The 22,528-nt window shown below is 50.8% G+C and overlaps 1 protein-coding gene across 3 annotated transcripts in view; it reads left to right on the top strand.

Annotated features, from left to right (window-relative positions):
* Nucleotides 1-22,528, top strand: part of NRP2 (neuropilin 2) — an 89,902-nt gene that overhangs the window by 55,847 nt on the left and 11,527 nt on the right. For 2 of the 3 annotated variants that reach the window (XM_068407447.1, XM_068407445.1), the window contains exons 13-15: nt 8,641-8,903; nt 10,846-10,942; nt 13,391-13,411. In XM_068407447.1, the coding sequence (XP_068263548.1) occupies nt 8,641-8,903; nt 10,846-10,942; nt 13,391-13,411 (381 nt within the window). Of the gene's footprint in view, nt 1-8,640; nt 8,904-10,845; nt 10,943-13,390; nt 13,412-19,484; nt 22,411-22,528 lie in introns of those variants that run through there. The other variant, XM_068407448.1, reaches the window with a different exon arrangement.

Here is a 22,528-nt window from a genome sequence, read left to right as displayed (position 1 = left end):
TTTCTCTTCAGCTCCTGAGGTGCCCGGCATTTTTCTAAGAGACACAGTAATGCTGTAAGTGCAGCCTATATGGACATCTGACAAATTCTTTGGCGTGACATAGGGTCAGAGTGTCTGCTATGGAGAAAAACATTTTCATATTTCAAGTGTTTATCTCTTCAGTATTTGAGTGCTTTAGAAGATTAATATCTGGAGCTCAGTGGAGCCTCAGGCAACAGGAGAGAACACTTACAGCCAGCCCCAGACTTAATAACCCTCCCCATCTCATTCGCTATAATAATGTTTAATTAATATAAGCCTCCTGCAAGTAGGATAAAAATTACTTATTTTTATAACTCAGACTCAATTTTTCATTTCATTTCCTCTCCCCCGAGTCTCCCTACAATTAGTTGGCCATAGTTTCTTAGAAGACTCTGTTGCATGTGCGCACGCGTGTGTGTGTGCGTGCACAGCCCGGGAGAGCCTGGTGCTGCCTCAGTCAGCTCAGCACACAGTTCTGGTTTTTACCGTTCTTCTACCTTTTCTTCTCTTTCTTAGTTGTGAGTTGCAAAAACCTCATCAATGTGGCCTGGGGGATGTTTTCCTGCTGAGTTCAGTGATCTGGTTTTGTGCCAGCGTGGAGGGCTCTCCCTTACAGCGCTGTGCGGAGCCAGGCACCGAGGCACCGTCGGAGTGCAGTCAGGCAGCCAGCAAGTCACGGGCTGTACGGGCAGAGGAAGGGCAGGAGGTGGCAGCTCCAGGGGCTTGAAGTGAATTGCCCACGGCAGCGGAGGAAGCCAGCAGACACCAGGCACAGGCTGAGGGACGGTTGTTGGCACTGCCATGGGGTCAGCCTCCCAGCTGGGTCGGGCGGGGATGTGCCCTCCCGGTGACCGTGCCACTGCCCAGCCTGTGCAGCACAGGGCTGCAGAGGGGCCAGCATGCAAAGACATCGCTGCGGCGCCTCGCTTTGGTCCTGCTCTTAGAAATTAAGAAGACATGACACAAAAGGAAACAACTATTTGCTTTTTTCTTCCCTGCACAGCTTTTAAAAGCAACTCAAGAAACATGAAAAAGAGGCGATGCCGGCCCCTCGGCGGGGACAGAATCGAAGCATTGTTTGGTTCACACTCCCCTATTCTTCCCCTGCCTTTTCCTTGCGCTCCTTCCAGCACTTTGTTTCTACTTAGAAAATTCATCCTCAGACTCCAGGGAGCAAGGAATGAAAAGCTGTTGTTCGGGGTGGTCTTTTCTTGTGAATTCCCCACCCCGGGGTGAGCAGTTGGGTGAAGGAGAGCAGCTGTGCTTGGTTTAGGGGCAGGGCAAAAGCTAACGGGAACTCAAAGCCACTGGAGCCCAATTTACTCTGATTTTAAAGTGCTGGCCTGGGCTAGAGGACATAGCTGCTCCACAGTAGCAAGGAAATGCACTGTGCCTTTAAGAGCCGTGTGGGATGTGTTTCTATTTCTTCTGAAAATGGCAAAACAAAAATTAAAATTAAAAGGGAAAAAAATAATAATGAAAGGAGGAGCCCTGGCTCAGTCTGCATGAGGGGGGGGGAAGGAAATGACCATGGTGAAATATCCTCTGTGAGGCCCTTGATGAGAAGAGTCTGCTGAGAGACAGGCCTGAATTCCTCAGATATCTCCTGATATCATTTTATATGCAAGATTCATTTTATGCACTGCATGCAATTCCTCCTTGTCTTTGGCGTGGAGAACTTCTTCTCAAAACTGACAAGACACCCACTGCTCTCATTCCACTATTTTTATTTCCAAGATACTCTTTCAGGCAGCTCTGCATTTCTTTTTTTAGCCCTGTGTTCCTTGGGCTCTTCGCACCATGGATTAGCTCCACGTCCTCTCTTGCAGGCTCCCATTACATGTCTGGGGACCCCGTTGGTGGAAGCGGGCCCAAAGTGCCCAACTCAGCAGAAACCCAGCTTGGTTCCAGCTGTTACCCTGCCCTTTGCAAGCCTAAAAAATACTGTTGCTCCCTTTTCCATGCCCCCCATGAGAGATTGCCAGGATTTTTCCCTCTATGGATTTTCAGATGCTTCTCATCTGTGGAAAGATTCCCCTTAACTGCACCTAGCAAGCTTCAAGGAGCAACAAGTTCAGGTTTCAATGAGGTTTCATCCCTCCTCCTGCTGCATGCAATGGCAATGTGCCATTGGTGTCAAGATAGTCTTAAGACCAGAAAATAAATCTGGGTGGGTAAGTTGGGCACTTCAGCTCTTCACCATCTTTGAATTTCACTGGGGTCTTGATCCTGAAGGGTGTAAAGATCCTGGGTCATATCCTTAGCTGGTAGGTGCAGTTGCATTGCTCTCAGTGATGCTATGCTAATAAGCCAGCACTGAAAAGCTGGAATCAGTATGTTTTGTCCATTTTTCCCCTCCCCTTTTCTTGTAGTCATTAAGTAAATACCTTGTGGTCCTAGAAAAGCACTGTGGGGTCTGCACTTCTATGACACGCTGCTTCTCATTCACGTGGACATGGCAGCAGGGTCAGAGCCCCAGCAGCATTGTGAACCCCGTGTTCGGATGTTGGAAGCTGCACAGGCACGCAGAAAAGGAAGCGATTTTAGCCTTGCAGCTCTCTTGACCGCATAGCTCTTGGGCTGGGCTGCAAAAACCCACCGAGAGCCTGTGTTGTGGGCCGTGGCCTCGCTGGCTTTGAGGGTCAGGAATGCTGCTCATTGGGGTTGCAGGCGCTGCAGGGAAAGGTTTATTTGTTTCAAAGCGTTGCCAGCAGAGGAATGTCTGTAGTGCTCTGAAGTTTCATAAGAGCTTATTTTTTAAGGAAAACAAATGTTGAGCTGTTTTTAAGCTGATGGTGACCCTTTACCATTCCTGTGTTTTTCCCATGGGACCTTTTAAAGGGAACGTTTCATATTTTTCCTGCAATCCATGAGAACTTCTGCCTGAAGGCCTTGATCCTACTCTGTCCAAACCAACAGAAAGGTTTTCGTGGTGTTAATGGAGCAGGGCTGGACAGAACTGGGTCTGCACTTAACTCTCATGAGACGTGCTCTCAGGGCTTGTGCCTTGGGGTCACATTTAGACCTCAAGGGTCAATCCTGTCTCCTTTGAAGTAGGAGGGAGTTTTGCATGTGGGGTGGTGTGAAAGTCAAGCACTTCTGTGCAATGCGTGAGCAGCTGCATGCTGTGGGAAGGAGACTACATACCCAGCTCTGTCTTTCCCCACTCCCCCCATGTGTGGTGCAGATTGCTTCTCAGCAACGTTATACGCGGCTCTCCTGACCCTCGTTTGCACAGTGAGGACAGCAAACCCTAAAAAGTCATTCATGCCTTGGCTGCCCACAGCACGGTGGAGCTGGGATGTCCCAGCACCTGGATCATGGGAGGTTTGCTGAGTGTTGGCTGGGCTGTGTGAGTACCCTGGCCACAGGCTAAGGCCAGGCTGTGGTTGTCCTTGTGCACATACTGTCTTTCATGAGAGAAGGGACACGGCCATGGTCTGTCCTTGCATTGCCAGCAAAGCTCCCGCTCACTTGGGCTGGGCTGGAGGCAGAGAAGAAACCATTCCTCTGGGGCTCGCCCGTTTCCTCACTGCTCGCCTGTCTGGGTCCTTAGTCACTTTTTGGACCCAAACGCCAGTGACACACACTGCCTATAACCCTGGGCTGGAATGCTCTCTGCAAAGCAAGGCACTGTCTCTCAAATCTCAGCACGTGCATCACTCCATCGCCTCGCAGCGGTGCCGTAGCAGCCTGTGAGTCACTGAGCCCGGTTTGGCAAAGCCTGCGCGTGCGCGAGCTGAGCCTCAACGTGCAGCCCGTGCGGTGGGAGCGCCGGCTCCGCGGGTTAATGCCGTTAATTGTGCATGCACAAACGCCGGGCGCGGGTGGGTCTGCGCACATCCTTTCATGTAAGGGCACGCAGGGTGCCTGCCAGGCTGGCGGTGGACGCGGCGCGGTGGCAAGCAGCTCACTTAGCGTAAATGTCAGGCTCTAATTGGCATTTGGTTTGTCAGGGACACCGCGCCCTCCCTGCGCTCCCGGGGGGGGCAGTGGGACTCACAACTTCACCACGCTGTTGAGGACGTGAGGCTTAATTAAGAGAGAGGATGTAATGGCCCATCCATTAGAAAGGCTCGGGAGAGCAGGCGGAGGGCTTGGTTCTGGGCAGGTGTGGGGTTTTATGCCTTTTCCTGGACTGATTTAGAGACTGAAATGGCAAGGACTTGGCAGGCTAATTAACACATAATCAAAATTGAGGGGATTTTCCAGCAGACGCAGTGAGCTAGTTAATATAAATATTAGTTTTACGGAGGATTGATTTCCCTTCGTAAATGAAAGTCTGTCATTGAGGAGAGGCCTGTCACTGAAATTACCACGGCAGCCTTTTGAGGTGAATTTGCATGATTTGCTAAAAAAAAAAAAAAATATAATAACTATCCAATTTCAATCTGCATATTCATACAGCTGCCATCCCCCTGCTACCAGAGCACCCTGCAGTCGTGAGGGATCTGAGCTGATCCACTCTCCGGGAAGGGAAAGGGCTGATGCAGCCTCCAGCTCACACGCCCCAGGAGGGCAGGATCTGACCCCGCTGGGACGTCTCCCCAGCCCTGACACAGCACAGTCAGGGGTGGCATTTGGGGCCGTGCAGGCAGCAGGCAGGGCCCAGAGCAGAGATGTCACCTATGGGATTTGGCAGACCAGAGGTGGCTGCCGGTGGGCTGTGGCACTGCCACTGAAACACACCATGAAACAAGCTCTGCAATGAGGAAGACTGCAGTGACCTTTGGAGGGATGTAAGTGAAGGCAGTTCAGCATGGGTCCTCCATAGGAGCAGCAGCTGTAACTCAACGATATCCAGCGAGGGGGAAATGTGGGGGGAATCTGAAATCTCAGTAATTGCTTGTGTACATCCTGCCTGACATGTTTTGCTGGAAAACCTCCAGATGTGCTGCTGAGACCGCTGAGGGAAGGTGCTTTTCTTGGGAGAGGAGTGAGACGTGCAGGACCCAAGCACAGACAGGCTGACCTTGCAGAGGGGGCGGCTGCCATGGCTCGAGCTTGCAGCCTGACCCGAACTGCGAGGCTTCATCCCCTTCTGCCCGTAATGTCCTCTCAGATGGCTTGCTAGCAGGAGGGGGCACACATGCCAAGAGGAAACCGCGTTGGCCAGATGGTTTGTTTACAGGGGCCGGCTGGTGATTTATCCGGACTCACTGCTGTGCACATACAAGCGACTCTGCCATTGTCTGGCTGGGGATGGTTGCATATTCACACTCCTCTGGCTCCCCTACATCCAGATGATCCCATAAATCTTCCGTGAGATTTATGCCATAGCATCAGTTGCAAAAACAGCGGTAGTTTAAAATGCCTGAGCAGGTTTGTCCTGCCTTTTTTGAGCTGGCGCTTTGAACTACCAGTGCCAGTTCGGTGGGGGATGCAGCTGCCGTGTTAGCTGGAATAGAGGCTGCAAAGCAAAGTTCTGGGAAAGAGATTAAAACGCATTTCTGATCCTGGAAGAATTGATCAGCTCATTGTTGCAAGGCTCCCTTCAAGTGTTTTAGCATGGGAAATCAGCCTTTCAGGTGCTTTCTGTGCCAAAGGCTTCCATTTACTGTATCAAACAGAGCAACTACTGGAATGACGGGGCTCCCACATGCTGTTCCAACAATTAGCTCCACAGTGCCCTTGTTCAGTCAATCTCAGCAAATTTGCGGGGCTTTTCAAAAGGTCCAACTAGCCATCAGAGTGATCCAGCCATTTCATCTTCAAATGACACAGAAAGTTGTGTCTGCTTGCAGTCCACTCTTCATTCCAGAAGCTCCTGTTACCGGGAGCAGGAGCATGTGATAGCCAAACCCACTTCCACTTGCAGGGGAGCAGCTGGGTTCATCACCCAAAGACTGGGCTTGCCCTCAGCCCTGGGGATTGCCAGCAGGTCCTCCAGAGCTCTGTGGGCCCCAGCAAGCGCTGGGCACAGAGCACAGAAGATGCAGGGTTTGGGAAGGCTCCTGCGGCTCTGAAAGAGCTGATGTGATTGGGGAGGGCATTGGTTTTGGCTGCGGTTCAGGAGTTTCTTTGACTTCACAGCCTGATAGGAACGGGAACAAATCGGAGGTCAGTGTCATCGCTAGTGGGAGGGATGTGACTCGGAGGCACACAGGCTCTTTTGCTGAAGCGGCAGAGGCAGCGACGCTGGGTACCACCAGCTCCCAGTGAGGGGTGCGGATCGTGGGGGGTGTCCAGCTGCACAACTAACATAGTCCCCTCTGGTCAGCTGTGGGCTTTGGTAGATCCAAGGGTGGCTCGCATCCCTGCACTCTATCAGGCTGCCTAGATGCTGGCATCAAAGGTCAGTCCTGAACTTTGAGGATCTGGATTTGATCCTTCTTGAGCCTGGCTGGTGCTTTTATTAAGGATTTGCCTGTGAGATCATTTCAGCTGTGAGATAATTGTATGATCATAGTCTGATTTGCTCTTCTGCCTTGTTTGTTGTTGCTGCTTTTTTCTTGTTGCTTTTTTCTTTGAAGAGGCTTGTAGTGAATTACAAAAAGAGGATTTTAATTCAGGAGACCTTGATGACTTTCTATGCCTTATTGCTCCTTAGGCATGGAGTACAGCTTGTTCTTTTTTCTTCCTCCACTTGTTTATCTCCCACGTCTCCTCCACCACCACTACCACTCCAAGGTAAATCACAAGAACACTTACATTACAGAACGGCATGGTACTTTTTCAAGTGATTCACTCAAGCAGGAGTGGGCAAACATAGTTTCATCTTTTTTTCTGCTACTGTTTGTTGGCTTAAAGTGCTAAGTGGCCCAACTACATTTCATAGGTGCTGGAAAATATTGCTGGAAAATGTTGCTCTTTCTTTATGTAGCTGGTCAGGGACAGATTTGTCCTTCACGCAGCAAAATCAGTGAAAGTTCATATGGAGTGGATACGCTTTTGCAGTATTTTGATCATACATCCCAGGAGTAGAGTGATGGCAAATCTTTCTGCTGTCGTGACCTAAATTTATTTTAGAAAGCTGTGTAGCTCACGGTGGTTGGTTTCAGCCCAGCTTTCTGGCAGTGACAAACTTGCGGCAGGGCTAGTGGCTGTGCAACCACTGATACATCTCCTGTGAGCTGGGATGTCACTGGATTGCTGAGCGGCAGCGAGGTCAGCTGCTGTTTTCTGGGTAGGACCTGCCTTTCAGTGCTTGGGAACTGGGCTCTAAGTTCAGGTCTCTCTGGTTTAAGTTTTGGAGGTGTCCTGGGTGCACTTTGCAAACATTCTCAGTGCAGATGCTGCTCATCTGCCGTTGCTGTGGGCATGGAAGCCGCAGAGGGAGCAGGGCAAGCAGGAGGCAGGCTGTTGGTCAGAGCTCTGCCAGTCAAGCGCTGCGAGCTAAGATGTGGGGAAAGGAAGCAACAGACCCTTAGGTGTGGTCCTGGGGCAGAGGTAACCCAGCTGGGCTGCAGACAGGCTCGCACGTGCTGGCATGAAGCACCAGTGACGCTTGCCCACCATGTAGCAAGAGCAAGCGCGTTCATCCCTCTGTTGAGTGAAACGCCAGATACAGCAGTATCTGTCATTGGCCTGTCTGTGTCACCATGTACTGCAGGCGCTGCAGTCGGAGCAACCCAAGGGACTCTGTCCCACCAGTGTCATGATGGGAGGGGGCAGGTAAGGATCAGATCAGCTACACGCTTGGCTTTCAGTCTGTGCTAAGGGACTTCAGGCATCCAAGCTGCAAATGGGGAACTCCTTGAGGAGGCTTCTCATCAGACAGGGCTGGAAACCACTGATTCCGGACCAAATCAGCCATGCCCAGGGATTTGTATCCACGGGCTTTTGCTGCTATTGGTATTCAGCTCAAGTATCTCCAATTCCGGTCTCAACCTTGAACTTCTCCTGGGATATCAAATGTACCAAATCTCCTCCCTGAGGACTGACAAAAAGCATGGCACAATTTAAAATGTAATATTAAAGCAAGTGAATCCCCTGCTGTATGTATTCCAGCTACCTTCAAGTTTGCAGCTACCCGGTTGTCACCTGTGCATACTTCACTCACTGGGACCATGTGCTTCCTCTGTGCTGTGCTTTAGGGGCTGTTTTGCTGCATTACAGAAAAAACGAGAGCCAGGCTTTCATTTTGTCGTGCGTATCCTCGAAACAAAATTGTCAGCTAGACCCTGATTGTGGAGTATTTACCGCTGGGGATGAAAAGAGGCAGGATGAACACAGCTTGAGATCCCCAGATGAGTTTTCAGCACCAGCAGTTAGAAAAACCCACGTCAGGCTTGTTCACTGCGCAAGCTCCCAGCAGAATAAACACACACGCCCACCCCCCAATGTCATTAACATGGTGTTGCTTCTTCTGACAATAGTTTAACTTCTCCTAATTATATCCATCTTCGGCTTACCGCTTTCTGGTTTTGCTGTCAGTCTCCTGCCAGACGGTCGTGGCTGGTGAGGAAAGCATGCTGCTCGATGCCCTGCCCAGGCTGCGCAGGGCGCAGGAGTGGCACGGGTTGCTGTGCACACGGAGGGTGCTGGTGTGAGACCCCACTCCTGCAGGCCTGGGTGCGAGAGCCTGCCCAGCACTGCCAAAGCCACCTGGCAGGAGGCAAGACACTTGTTGCAAGTGGCCGCAGAAAATAATGTAATGGTGTTTTCCTCTTTGAACAGACGGCAAGAATTACCTGCAGCTGCAGAGCAGCAGAAGGAGGGAAGGCCAGCGAGCCCGGCTCATCAGCCCCACCATCTACCTGCCCCGGAGCGCTGTCTGCATGGTCTTCCAGTACCAGGCGCGGGGCAGCAACGGGGTGATGCTGCGGGTCTGGCGGGAAGCCAGCCAGGAGCACAAGGCGCTGTGGGTCATCACGGAGGACCAAGGGGAGGAGTGGAGGGAAGGCCGCATCATCTTGCCGAGTTACGACATGGAGTACCGGGTAAGATGCTCGGGGAAGGTGTACTGGGCCAGGCAGGCATCTCCAGCATCTTCATTCCAGTGTTTCAGAGCCAGGGCCCATTCATCATCAGGGAATGTGGCTGTTTTCATTGTGTTTCTCGAGTTACTATAGTAACTAAACGACACTGTTTGTTATTCAGAGAGTGCCTGTCTTCTGCACAGACTTGGGCCTTTGTTCAGCCTGTTGCCTTTTATATTCCTCAAATCTCCCACCTTGCAAATATTTTCCCTTCTTTTTTTTTTTTCATTTTATTTTGTGCATTTCCCCCCCCCCCCAGCTGATGGTCATCAGATTGTTTGACCACAGGCAAGTGTGCAGCTCCAGGGAGCAAACCCAAACCCTGCAGCCAGGAGAAGAGGGAAGCTGGGAGGGGGCACAGCCAGCTCTTCAGGGTAGGCAGCAAACAGCCCATCTCCAGCCTCAGCTGCAAGTGCTGACATGGGAGGAGGAAGAGGGAACGCGAGCTCGTTTGTGAATCCGCTTCTCAGATACTTTAGACCAGATCAGAGAGCTGGGTGCAGCGCTGTGGGATCAAGGCCCTGTCCCACTGTCAGGAGATGAGCGGAAGAGAAGGGATGAGCTGGAGGGAGCCGTGCGGGTCGCCGCAGCCGCCTGAGCCCCTCTGGCACGGCCGTGCTGGCGTCCCGCAGAGAGGCTGCTGGTTCCAGGAGTGCCTTTGGCATGGTTAGCCCTTGCGGGCAGCCACCGTTCGCCAGGGAGCCAGGGCTGCTGTTGTCACTTGTTAATGAGCATCAGCACGGCATCCAGCACCCTCCGAAGCAGAAGGAAACACTCACTTGCAGGCCAGAGGCAGCGCTTTGACAACCACCCTGGCAGGGAACCTTGCTCTGGCTGGCTCCCAGCCCTGACCCTGACCCAGGGAGCTGGTGCTTTCAGGCCACTGACCCCTCCAAACTGCTGCCTCCTGCGTGGGTCGATGGCTCATGCTCGGGACCAGCAGCTCTGACACGCTGTCCTGTGTGCAGACAGACACCCGGCCCTTCAGTAAGGTCTCCTTGCAGGCAGGCATAGGATGGGGCTGCCCAGCCACCCGAGAGAAAGGGGGCGCCTGAAATGGGGAGAGGAGGTTTGTAAAATACATAGCCCTAGGAAATTATTTGGACCCTCGAGAGTAGTCAGGGAGACAGAAAGCAAAAGCTTTACACTGGAGCTGCATGACTAGTTTGCATGTGTGTGTTTTTGGCTCTTTAATAAAATACCAGTAAATGCAATATGTGTACAGATAAGAATGATGGGCACTGGCTGACTGCTTTGTCCATTAAACAGGAATATACTGACATTAGCTAAATAACAGCATCATTATGTAAATAATGCCAGTCTCTCCACTCAGCAGTTCTTAGAGCTAACGACTATTTATTTTTGTAAATATATTTTGCCTGTGATTAAGTAGGAATAAGCTGACCCTTCTCCTCTAACATTTCAATACTTCCTATGTAATGTTGATGGGAACAGCACTTTACAGTTAATGTAGCTGTGCATTTTGTGTCCTTCCCTTCCTTTTTCTGATCATAGCTGAGTTAATACCACGGGCCCAATCTGCTGCTGCTGTAAGTTAGCGTTACGCCACTTGCATCAGTTGTGCAAGGGCCAGAGGGTGGCCTGCGATGCTGAACATTGATTCACTGAGTCTTTATTCCATGTGAGAGACATTTAATTGAACAAATTGCAAGCCAAGTGCTGCCAGGCCAGGTAACAACCTTTCTGCCAAACCCATCCCTGCAGAGCAGCTTTCCCTGGGGAAGGGGTGGCAGGTGGAAGGCAAGGAAGTAGGACTAGTCTCAGGTCATCCACAGGTGTGCAGGGAATGCCAGGAGCAGATCTCCTGCCCTTTCCCTTGGGAGCAGCAGGCACTCTCTGCCTCCCAGCTTAGCATTGACATTTCTGTCCCAATTTCTTACAGATTGTGTTTGAGGGATTTATACGCAACAGCCACTCGGGAGAGCTCGCCCTCGATGACATCCGGCTAGGCACCGACATCCCACTGGAGAACTGCATGGGTACGTGCTGTGTCCAGCCGCAGGGTTGGGGATGGCGGCGGGGACAGCCGGGGCTGGAGAGCCTTCGCTTGCAGGCTGCCAGTGGGCCACTTCTTCTCCCCTGCGTGAGTTACTGGGAGTTGCTGGATCTCCCAGACTGGGACTTTCCTTGCCCATGAAAGAAACGAGGGGGACACAGTCTCTGAGGGATGGGGGCTCTGACCGTGTTGGTGTGAGAGGCAGGAAGCACATGTCTCTGCCGTGCAAAGCTGAAAGAGCAGCTGAGGGTTACTGAGGAGTATTCTATGTGATAAGAACATACACCAAATTTAAAAGGAAAGTGCTGGACAAAAGAAACCAGCTGTCAGTCAGTATTACACGCTTAGAGGGGCCGTTGAGTTCAAAAGGAGTCTTCTCTAATAAGAAATAGAATAGCAGAGGGGGTTTACAGCAATGTTAACAGAATAACAAAAGGAATTTTTGTCCTAGAATTCACCGTTCCCCAAACCAGGCCAAAAGCCAGGTGGATTCATTCAGTGTGAAAGCAGAGAAGACTTTAAAAAAAAGAGAAAAAAGTGTGTTTTAGCAGTTTGCTGGTGGAGCTGTTGCCCTGCCCTGTTCCTCTAGCTGGCATATCCATGCACACACTCTGGTGGTTCTGGTCACCATCTAGCTTGGATGTGGATTTAGAGCCGTCCCACTTGAGGATGGGACCAGCAGTATTCAATTAGTGGGGTCTGTGCTGAGAGCTGCCCACAGTAGCAAGGCCCTGCTGTTCTGCGTGACCTGGGGGAGGCACATTTCACTGTTAAACACCTGCAAAGTGTCTGACCCATCCTGAAGTTAGTGGAAAGAGTCAGGTGGAGCAGAGCCTCTCTCCGCTTTGGGCTTTGAAAGGCCCCGTTCAGTGAAGCTGCTCTCCTTTCTCCCACCAAGGGAGGGGAAGGATCCCAGTGCCTGCTAGCCCAGCAGGACCGATGCTTTCTTCCGAGGCGGAGGGGAGAAGGCATAGGCCAAATTGTGCCTGGGAAGGGCTGGTCATGTGGCTTGCCACCCTGTGTAGGCAGGAGATGGTGAAGATGGTGCAGGAAGCAGCATTAATAATAGAACAGAGTACCGGGTCTGCCCCAGAGATGCTCTTGAGCGCCGTCGGTCCCAGTTTCTTTGATGCTTTGAACTCTGCCAGTCTCTCATCTGCCAAAGGAGCTAATACTCCATATGTCAAATTCCCTGTATTTAAGGCTTGACAGTGGTGTTTTAATCCCTTGCCTTCTATGGCGTTAAAGAGAAGCAAGACTGGATGATTAACACTAATAGCATTTCCTATCTAACTTCTTTTGAGCTCAGCAAGTCACCTAGCTCCAGCGTTACTGTATCTTGGGCCTCATGAGCCTAAAGCTTAGTGTTTCAAAACAAAAGCATTAATAAATTACGAAGTTTGAAGCGTTGCCAGCCCTAAAAATAACACCAAACTGGGACAAAAAATTATTTGTCCCATTCTAGGAAGTTGAATGGGAATCTTAAAGCCGATAAGGATAGTTTGTTTCAGATAATTTCTAACAAAGAACTCCCACTGCAAACTTTAACATAACTCACGGGTCATTTCCAATGTCACCAAAATAATAATGAAACGGTAGAGATACAGTGCTGCGCTCTCTCTTTCAGGGCCATGAGAATAGCTGACTCCAGCACAGGCTACTGTTTTTCCAAATGTAATCCTGAGAAGTAATCTGATTCCTTTTTAGCGTGAAAGAACGCTAATAAGTCACAATAATTTTTTCTTTTGACAGATGTGTCATTCGCATTCTGAACTTGAGTGATGATTTCATAGCGCTCAGTAGAGCCAGTCTGCTTCTGTGACTCACAGGCATAATGCAGAAGTAATCTAAAAATAATCAGAAGTCTATTGCTTCTGCGAGAAAGTAATCAGTAATAAGTACTGATTATTGCTCTTCAGATCCAGTAATTTGTAATAGATTACTTCAAAGTGTCTGGAAAGAAGAAAAAAATCACTTGCCTTTGTTTATTGGCACTGTGAGAAGGAGAGGAGCACGACATTGATGCCCAGGAGTAACAGAGTTCCCATGTGAATAACGATGTCTGAGTTGAGCCAGAAACCAAACTGCTCTTGGAAATTTTAGGGGGTTTCAGGGGTTCATCACTGGGCCAGGTGGGGCTTTGTCTTCAGATGACTCAGGCCAGCCAGCTGAATCCAAATGACCCTCAACTTCAGACGTATTTTTCTCTGAGTTGAAGCTTATTGCGTGTGGTCACTCGTCAGCTGAGACAGGGGGTCTCCCCGTCCTGGTGAGGGTGGCTGGCACCCCGTGCTGTTTCCAGCAAATGCCTTCTTTGGGGCACAGCCACACACCTGCTCTGCTTGGCCAATGCAAATCAACAAAGACATGAACTGTGGCCTTGTGTGTAATATTCTCCTCTCTAATACTAGGTTTGTTTTTTCCTTTGCAGAACCCATCACAGCTTTCCCAGGTGAGAACTACTTTCCAGGTAAAACTGCACTTCTCTCGGTGGTTTCTTTCTGCTGGCATGGGCTTTTGCATTGAAGGAAGGCGATGTGCGTGCTTGTACAAACAGCAAATGTTCTGAGCAGTGAAATGGCAAGCGTGTGCTAAAGCTCCCCCGCCGCAGGAGCAGGAGGTGGCACCCTCTGACTCCTGCTAGGTGACACCGAGCAGGCAGACAGTCCCACTGTCTTGGGGCATTACCTGCCATCATGAGGCACCCGGCCTCCTGAAGAGCAGCTGAGCCCAAAAATGGGAAGGCTGAGGAGCAAAGGGTGGTTATCAACTGACTAAACAAAAATACAGTAGCTGATTACAGATTAAATGAGGTGGCAATGACTAACGTTAGCATGGGGGAAGGTTGTTCTCTAGTTTATAGACACTCTGGCAGTGGTGGTGTTCGAGCTGCTGGTGAAGGAGGGTGGGGCTCTACTGCTTGGAAGGGGAAGGGAGTTGGGAGGTAGAAGTGGGAGAGCAAACTGCCATGAGGAGCTCTGAAGGTGACAGTCAATAAAAGGAAAACAAGGTGAAATGGTGCATTTAATAGCTTAATACTAGCCTGAAGGGTAGAAACCGGCATTTCTCTGATCAAGCCTACAGAGTAAGACAAAAGGTGAGGAACTCAGAAAAGCTGCCTTGCTCTTTGAGCAGTCACTGGGGATGCTGTTTGTCTTGCTCTGGGGTGAGAGAAGCTATCTGCTTTTGTGGGGAAGATCAGTTTAGTCTGTTTGAGAGGTTTTTTTCCCCTGTTTTGATTTTGGATTTTGTAGTCCTGCCTGCCTCTTCAGGAATGCGTCTGGGGGTTGTGTTGTGATGAAGAGCAAACCTGGAGCTCCCCTTAACTCTGAAAGTTGTTTTGCCAGTTCAGTCAATGCGCCCTTTGCTTTCACTTGGACATGATGTCTGTACTTTTCCCATCCCCTGCTCTGCTGGTGGGCTGTGAGATATGGCTGGGCTCTACCCTAGCAGCAACTGTATTTCTGTGCAGGGCAAAGCTGTCTCTGGTAGGTATGTGTGGTGGGAGCTGTAGTGGTAAAGGAAAGTACACACTGAGACTGAAGTCACGTGCCCGATTCCATCCCTGGGGTGTGACGCAGGCTGTGGAGCATTACCAACGGGAGGGACATGCGCAGGGCATAACACCATATTTCACAGTCATACCCATAGTGTAACAACTAGGAATTTGGGCTTGCTTGTTTGTAGGCTGCTTATTTATCTGCTACTCAGGCTTGTGGTGTTACTGAAAAGCTGCTGCAATATTCTCAGCTGACAGTTAAAGCCTCACAACCCTTTCTCACTTACACCATCTCTCTATATTCTCCTGGGCCTGATCTGGTACCTATTTTGCGAACAGCGTCCTTGTCTTTTGGGGCTTGTAACATATGGGTCATATTCAGTTTGAACCTTATTCTGAGTTCTCACATTGAGTCTGTCCCAAAGTTGTGTTGTTTCTTTTGCCCTTCACCCCATACCCTGCTGCCTGTATGCCTCCATTTCCCTGTCATATTCCCCAGGGCATGCTGGCTGGGTAGGGACAGCATTTGCTGTGCCCAGCACAGTGAGGTCCCTGAACACCACAGGCAGATGCTGTTGCAGGCACAGCTCCCCTTCACACAGGAGCTCACCAGCTTGTGCCAGTGGGCTCCTGCCCATTGCTAGCTCCCTGGAGGACATCCTAGCACTGCTCACAACAGGGGAGCAATGGCAGCAAAAGGTTGAAAAAGTTTCCCTGACTGCCAGGCAGGAATAGATGGGGCAGAGGGAGGGAGTGACCAGGGAAGGAGCAAAATGCAAAGGGAAAACATGAAGAAGTGAAGATGAAGATTGGAGAAAGCCAGATTCAGCAATTCAAATGAGGGGAAGACAGAGATGCCCAACAGAAGGAGAGGGCAAAAGGAAGGGGAGAAGTCCCTGGCTGGAGAAAAAAAGGGAGTTCAAGAGGAAAGACTGTGCAGAAAGTATTGAGATGTTCTGTAGCCCCCACTCCTGCAATTACACAATGAGCTGAAAAAGTCAGGTGCCATTAAAAATAATAGCAAATCCTTCCTCTCCTGGCTTGGGAGCAAAGCTGAAAATATGCACCTTACAGGCTCCAGGATCACAAAGCAAATAATAAGAAGAGAATTGTGTGGGTGGAATATCTTTCAGCTAGGAGGTCGGGATCCTACAAGACCAGTCAAGTGTGCTTAAACTGTGCTGCATTTGAGAGTTGATGCATCTTACCCATAAAGAAAAGGTATAACAAGTGGCTGGAAGCAAGGAGTTAGATAAATATCAGGTTAAAAATAAGAGACATATTCCAAGCAGCGTGGAGACAAACCGTGGGGAGAATTTGGCTTTGGGACTGGTGGATTCTCCCACACTGGGTATCCTGAAATCAAGACAGGGATATCTTCCTGGAGAAATGACAGGTAGCAATTAAGGGGTCGAGGCTGACACTGATTTTGCGGCATTCCTTTTAGATGAGTGTAATATTCGCTTTCATCTGTGCCATCTATGAAAAGTCCAGCTGTGTTGCTTGTCCACAGTGGTTAACGTCAGCGATTTTGGAGAGGAACACAAGCTGTGACACGGCAGTGGCAGAGCAAGGCACGCAGCCCTCTAAGAGGCTCTCTGCAAAGGATTTTCTCCTTTTTTTTCCCCAGATGACTTTTGCTCTTGCTGCTTTCGGGTTCTAATTTCTGCTACACAGCTCTAAAACTGGTCCCTGTAAAGTATTCCCTGTTGCGAAGAGGAGGGGACTGTACCTGGCTATGTTGGAGGTGTGAGTGCAGCAGCACACCCACATGAAATTGTCCAGACTAAACTGGCTTTCCACTGACCGATGTCCCAAGCCGCACATAAACACAGCACCCGCAAACCTGACAGCAGCAGCAGGAGGCATTTCCTTATTAAGACGAGAGCCCTAGAGAATACATGAGGAAGGACAAGTGTGTGTGTGTGTGTGTGTGTGGCGGAAGGCAAAGGGGAGTGGAAAAATTATTAAGTTAAGAAGATGGATTTTTTTTCCATCTCCCTGAGCAGAGAACTTTTCCACTGATATAAGAGAAAACTTGCAGAGAGCAGAAGAGCCAGTAAAAACAGAGCAGATAACATCAGCGCTGTGTGCTGAGTGGATGGGCAGCTATATTTAGTGGCTGACAGTGTAAGGAAAACCAATCATTAATGTTGGGAATTGGCTTCGTTAGGGCTTAGAGACAACTGAGTGTGATTCCTTAATGACTTCAGTTGCTAAGTGAACTCTCCAGACTTCTGCTGTCTCCTCAGCAGGGCTGTGAAGTGTGGAAACAGGGGCCAAGGAGGGGCTCTGCACCACCCCTCACACTTGCAGCCCTCGCTGCTGCACGGGAACATCTGGAGTGGGTCAGAGCCAAGCAGAGGTTCTCTTGAACCCACAGCAGCCTCGAGATCCCCCAGGGATCCTTCCCACAAGCAGGATCATCTGGGGCACGTCACGCTGCCTCCCTCCATCGCCGGGCAGGCAGAGGGCAGAGGTGTGTGGGGAAGGGGTAGGGGATGCAGGCTGGACACCACGGCACGTGCCCCTCTACAGCCAGACCCACCCTTTATACTCTCAGCGCTGCACCAGGCAATGTACAGCCATCAGGAGTCCATGGAAACCTTCCTGCCCTCTGTTTTTCAGAGGGGAGCACAGTTTCCCTGCAGGCTTGGGAGCCTCAGGCATCCCTGACACCTGCCCTCCTCTCCCCACCCCAGTTTCCACTGGCGGGTCCCAGTGCATATCAGTGGTGTGAGAGGCTGTTCGCCTGTAAATCTCTTGCTGGAGCAAGGCATGTAAGCAGAGACTGTCACCAAGTGTAAACACGAGTGGCCTCTGCGCAACAAGCAGCCCTGCGATCTTCCCGGGGGTCAGCCCCGTGCCCCGGTGCTGTCAGGCACAGATGAGGTGTTGCTGATCTGTTGGGGCTGGCAGTGGGACACGTACGGGTCTGGGGCGGCTCAGCTGGCTGGATCTGCGGTGGGAGACAGTGGCTGGTTATCAGTGAAGCTCAGGGTGATGTTGAACATGCTCACTCCAGCGGGGGCTGGCAGTGGCTCCCGTGGGGTGTCCCACACGAGGGCCAGCAGCTGCTCGAGGAGGCACAGGGATGCGCCGCTTTCCTTCCCTGTGCCAGTGTGGCCGGTGGAGGTAGACAGGGACATCGGAGGGCTGCCTGCTCCCTGCCTTCGCCACCTGCAACACACAGCCCAGCCTGGACCCCCCTTCCCCAGGTGCAGTCAGGGGGCAGGAGGGACAGGGCCACCCCCATTTCTGGCAGCGAGGGGCGCCTGGAGTGAGACAGGGCAAGGGCGGCATATCTAGCAGGTAGGCTTCTCCTGAGTCATCCAACTTCTTGCCTACAATGACAAATGGATGGTTCCCAGCCTCCTGCTCTGTAAAAGCAGGATTTGTCTTGCCTGCATGGGGCTTTTTTCTTAGTTTTGAGGGGTTTTTTGTTGTAGCTATGCATCTGGTGCAGTTGCATTCTTATTTTTACTCCTTATGTTCGGGTTTTGGGGCGTCATTTTGCTCCATCTCCGGTACCACCGGCAGCAGAAAAGCCGTCTCCATCCCGAAGCTGCCAGCCGATGGCTCTGCTGGCAGGGCAGTGTTCGGAGGGGAGGGCAGAGGCCGTGCTGCAAGACACCCTTGCTGCTAGCAAAGCTGGGTGCGTCCTGCACTGTTTCTTTTTTTCCCCTTGGCATCCTCCGAGCCTGCTCAGGAAACTACACGGAGTTTGGTTAGCGCAGAGCTCTATGACATGCTGACACCAAACTGTAGGAGCCCCCAGAATTCTGCTTGCCTAGCAGAACTGCCAGCGGGCTGGGGGCAAGGGGAGAGGGTGAGCGGAGTGGGGGGGTCAGATGTGTCCAGCAGCAGAGCGAACCCTTCAGAGAGTTTCCCCAGGGACTTTGTCCCCCTTGAAGTAGCCATTAAATAGATGTGGTGCAAAAGTGCCTCTCTCCCGAGTTACTTGCAGCTCGGCCCCACGAGCGGAGTTGGGGAGGTGGGCACAGCGTGCACAGGAGGAATAGCGCAGAGCCGCTCTCGGGCCGTGGGCACCAGCACAGACACTGGTGCTCCTCGCCTCGGTGCCTGCCGGAGGCGTGGGTGTGTGCGTGCTCCTGCGGACAGTCAGTGAGGTCCCACGCCTGTCTGATCACCAGATGTGTGCCGAGCTGTCCTGGGATGACCTGGGACGCAGGAGCAGTGCCTTACAGCCGTGCCCTGCCTCCCAACGCGCTGCAGCTGCAGGGGTAGGGAGGGTTACCCATCGCCGGGCTGAGCCTGGGCCCTGCCTGCCCTTGGATTCGAGAGAGGCAGGTGCTTTACAGCCCTCCCCAGGTGTTTTTGCTTTATTGGCATGAATTCATAGTCCTGGCTTGCTTAAGCTGCAGAGCATGAGTTTCTTCCATGAACGTTGGGTTGAATTTTGCAGCCTGTGCCATGTAAATAATCATAACCATCCTTTCTCGCTTTAAAAAATAATAAGGGGATTTGTAAATCTGTGAATGGGGCACCTAGTGAGACCAGATCTGTGTGCAGAGCACTATCAGACAGAGATCTTCTCTGTCTTTTCCTTAAGAACAACAAAATGTTTCTCCCTGTAATTTCTTTCGCAGTCTCCTGCAGTAACTTCCTTGGCCATCTGAGATTATGCACTTCCTCCAGTTAGGAACGTGATGTGTTTTGTCACTGCTTGGCAACATCTGCCATGCGGAGACAAAACCAGGGGGCTGAGCTGGAGAAGGCCAAAAAAAAAGGGGAAAAAAACATTTGTTGATGCCAGAAATAACAGTAATAATAGCATGCATATGGAATTTGTATTGCGATCCAGGCAGCCTGATTAATTAAAAGGGAAGAAAAAGGCACTTGAATATGCGGGCTCAGCACACCCCAGGCTGAGCACACCCCGCATCCGGAGGTGGCCCCGGGACCTCGTGTTACTCCGTGCTCTAACTCTTGAAAGCATGTGTGTTTCTTTTTGTGCGTCTGCATGCCTCCCACCTAGCAACCCTGTTCTGTGTCTCCTCCGCAGGGGCAACCCTCCTGCCAGGGACCGAGCCCACAGTGGACACGGTGTCAGTGCAGCCCATCCCAGCCTACTGGTATTACGTTATTGCCGCCGGAGGTGCTGTTGTGGTGCTGGTCTCCGTCGCGCTGGCCCTTGTGCTCCACTACCACCGGTTCCGCTATGCGGCCAAGAAGAGCGATCACTCCATCACCTACAAAACCTCCCACTATGCCAACGGGGCCCCCGTGGCCGTGGAGCCCACCCTAACCATAAAACTAGAGCAAGACCCCAGCTCACGCTGCTGAGAGCCGAACAGGAACGAGAGAGCAAACAAAACACAAAACAGACAGACAGAAACTAAGACTTCAGATACGTTGCCTCAGTTTTGCACTTTTTTCCTTACCTAGCATACGTGTGAACTCTTAGACATCTCCGTCCCTTCTCCGTCCCCCCCAGCCCTCCCCGAATCTTTTACAAACTCTAAACTAATGCTGCATCTTGGATCGCCAGAAGAGACACACCGCCCCTTCCCTTCAGAAGTGAACGCTCCCTTTCGATTACTTTTCGAGGACTCTTGGGGTGTCGAGTGGGTTTTTTTTTGTTTCGTTGTGTTTGTTTGTTTGGGGAGTACTTTTTGTTGGTAGGCTTGTTTGGTTTGGTTTTTTTCTCCTCCTGGTAGGCAACCCGCAAGGAAACCTGATGGCGAGCCTGGAAGCTTGTGTGCGCGGCTCGTGCGCGTGTGTGCTAAATCTGTGTGTGCGAGTGTGCATGGGAGCACGTGCGTCTGACTGACTGAATGTATATTTAGGAACAGCCCCTTTTTTATTTGCTTGTTATTGCTTCTACTTGCACAGGGAATGCGCTTTTTTTTTTTTCTTTTAAATTTCCCCCCCTTCCCGCCTCCCCTCTGGAAGGTCTGGGACACGTTTATGATAAATGCCCTGATTTGTTTACTTGGGGAAGAGAGCAATGCTTTTTTGTTGCCTTATCTAGCTTTGGCTGGGTTTCTTGTTTGATAGCGTTAATGTCTCGGGTGCAAAATGAGAAGAGGAGGCCAGGCTGGACAGTAGGAATGTCCACCTCAGATGGCTAGAAGAATCCAGAGAGGTTCATAGACATCCAAAAAGTAAGATCTCTCCATCTTATTCTTTCTGCAGCCAACATGATAACACAGCCATTGTTTGGAAGGGGGGGGGGGTGGTACCCTCCTCTTCCCCCACCCGCAAGTGAATCTATTTAAAGTTGCCTTATATCAAAGAAGTTCATAATGAATGTTTTGTTTGTATCTGTTAAAGCCAGCCTTAGGGTAACACATAGACTTGAGCAGGTCTAAGGTGGATGCTAAATACTGTAGTTTCTTGAGAAATGAAGGTTTATTTATTTTGTAAGTATCCTCGCTCTGGGTGCTGATGGTTTTGCTTTTACACGGGGAAAGGGGGAGAGGGCTCCTCCTTGTCTTTCTGCTAGAAATGTTAAAAGGACAAGTGTAATTCCCCTTTCTGGGTTTTGGGTTTGTTTTTTTTTCCTCTGCCCAATTCATAGCTGCTGAATCATAAAAATTGCCAGTTGACTTTCTAGAATGTCAATTAGTTTTGCGTTTGCTAATGTTCTGCTTCTTAAAGCGTCAGTAACATCTAGCAAGCAAAGCCTAGCAGGCGCGCCTGGGGGGCCCAGCTATTGCTGCTGCTTTAACTGGGGAGGCAAGATGGAGCCTCCAGCATGCCTCCGACTGTTGAATGGCCCAGCGTATTGTAGTGGAAATGCCTTATATAAATTACTGAATGGTGACATGCAAAAGTGGTTTGAATCCTTAACTCTAATCTGTTTGCAGGCAAAAAAAGTACCTCCAGTGAGCAAGGCTCTCCATCTTGTGTTCATTTGTGATGAGTGATCAGATTCCCTCCTCCCTCCTAAACTGGCTAGTGCTCCCCACCCCTCCTGTGCCCATGAATATTGCATAAAACGAATCAAGGCGAGCAGCTCTGCTAACTGCCCTGCAGTCTTGAGCTTCCTTTTGGTCTGAGGGAAAAAGTAGAAACACAAACGGTGCTGTGCGTACGTGGTATTGGCTTCTGTTGCAGCGGAGCCCTCTCCCCAGGGGATCTCTGTCGATGGGGGTGTCACTCTCCCCTCCCTCCCTGCCTTTATTCATGCAGCCTGTTTCAGCTCCTCGTGCTGTTTACTCAACAGATTTCAGCAGGACCCTCTCAGCTGCAGGAGCAAGTGTCTAAAACATGCAGGGAGTGCAGGAAAACCCAGGGTGATTTGGCATGGTGAGCACGTTAGGGGTGGTGGGTGCTCAGGGCAGCGTCCCGCTGGGGCCTGGCTCCCACAAGCTTTTTGAGGGCGGCAGGGATGTGCCTGTCCCAGCAGAGCTGTGAAGGACCCGAGGGGGCTCCTGTCACCTTGTGGGCAGTGCCGCCCAGAGGTCCCCAGAGAGGGGCTCCCAGGGCTGGGGTGCTTTCTCCGCGAGCCTGCTCGTTACACAGCACTGGTGCTACGGTGCATATGGTTTGTGATGTGAAATCCCACCCCCCCTCAGCCAGCTGCAAATTAAACAGATGTGAAATACTGGCCTGCGCTCGCTGTGTTTGCAGGTCAGCCCAAGCCATGTCAGCAGATGATACCGTCACGTTTTCACAGTCAGTTCAATCTCCCTAGGTCAGACGATCCCCTCGCTTCGACCGGGTTCACCCCCATGGACTTTAGCAAGTGTGCATCGGTGTGTCAGAGAGGAGAATGTGGCACCCTGTCTTTCAAACCAAAATCACCAAAGACAAAACAGAAGGTCACTTCGAGGTTTTTATTCCCAGTTCTCCCCCACTCCTCGAGTCCTGACATCCCCAGCGTTGCCCAGTTGCCTGTGTGTGAAAAGTATCTTGTGGAAATTTGAAACTCTTTGAAGATGTATTGTGTGGAATGTAATAAAATGATGATATTTTTATACAAATATCTGGGTTTTTTCTTCCTTCTTCTTTCTTTGCTAACAAGAACGCTGTCAGTTGAAGCAAAGTGGTGTTCCAGAGCTCCACATTTCCTTTCGGAGCATCAGGGCTGTATCCTTTAGG

This window comes from Nyctibius grandis, chromosome 9 (assembly GCF_013368605.1).
Source record: "Nyctibius grandis isolate bNycGra1 chromosome 9, bNycGra1.pri, whole genome shotgun sequence".
NCBI lineage: Eukaryota > Metazoa > Chordata > Aves > Nyctibiiformes > Nyctibiidae > Nyctibius > Nyctibius grandis.
Note: the sequence above shows the minus strand (reverse complement) of the source record. Positions and strands in the feature narration are given on the sequence as shown.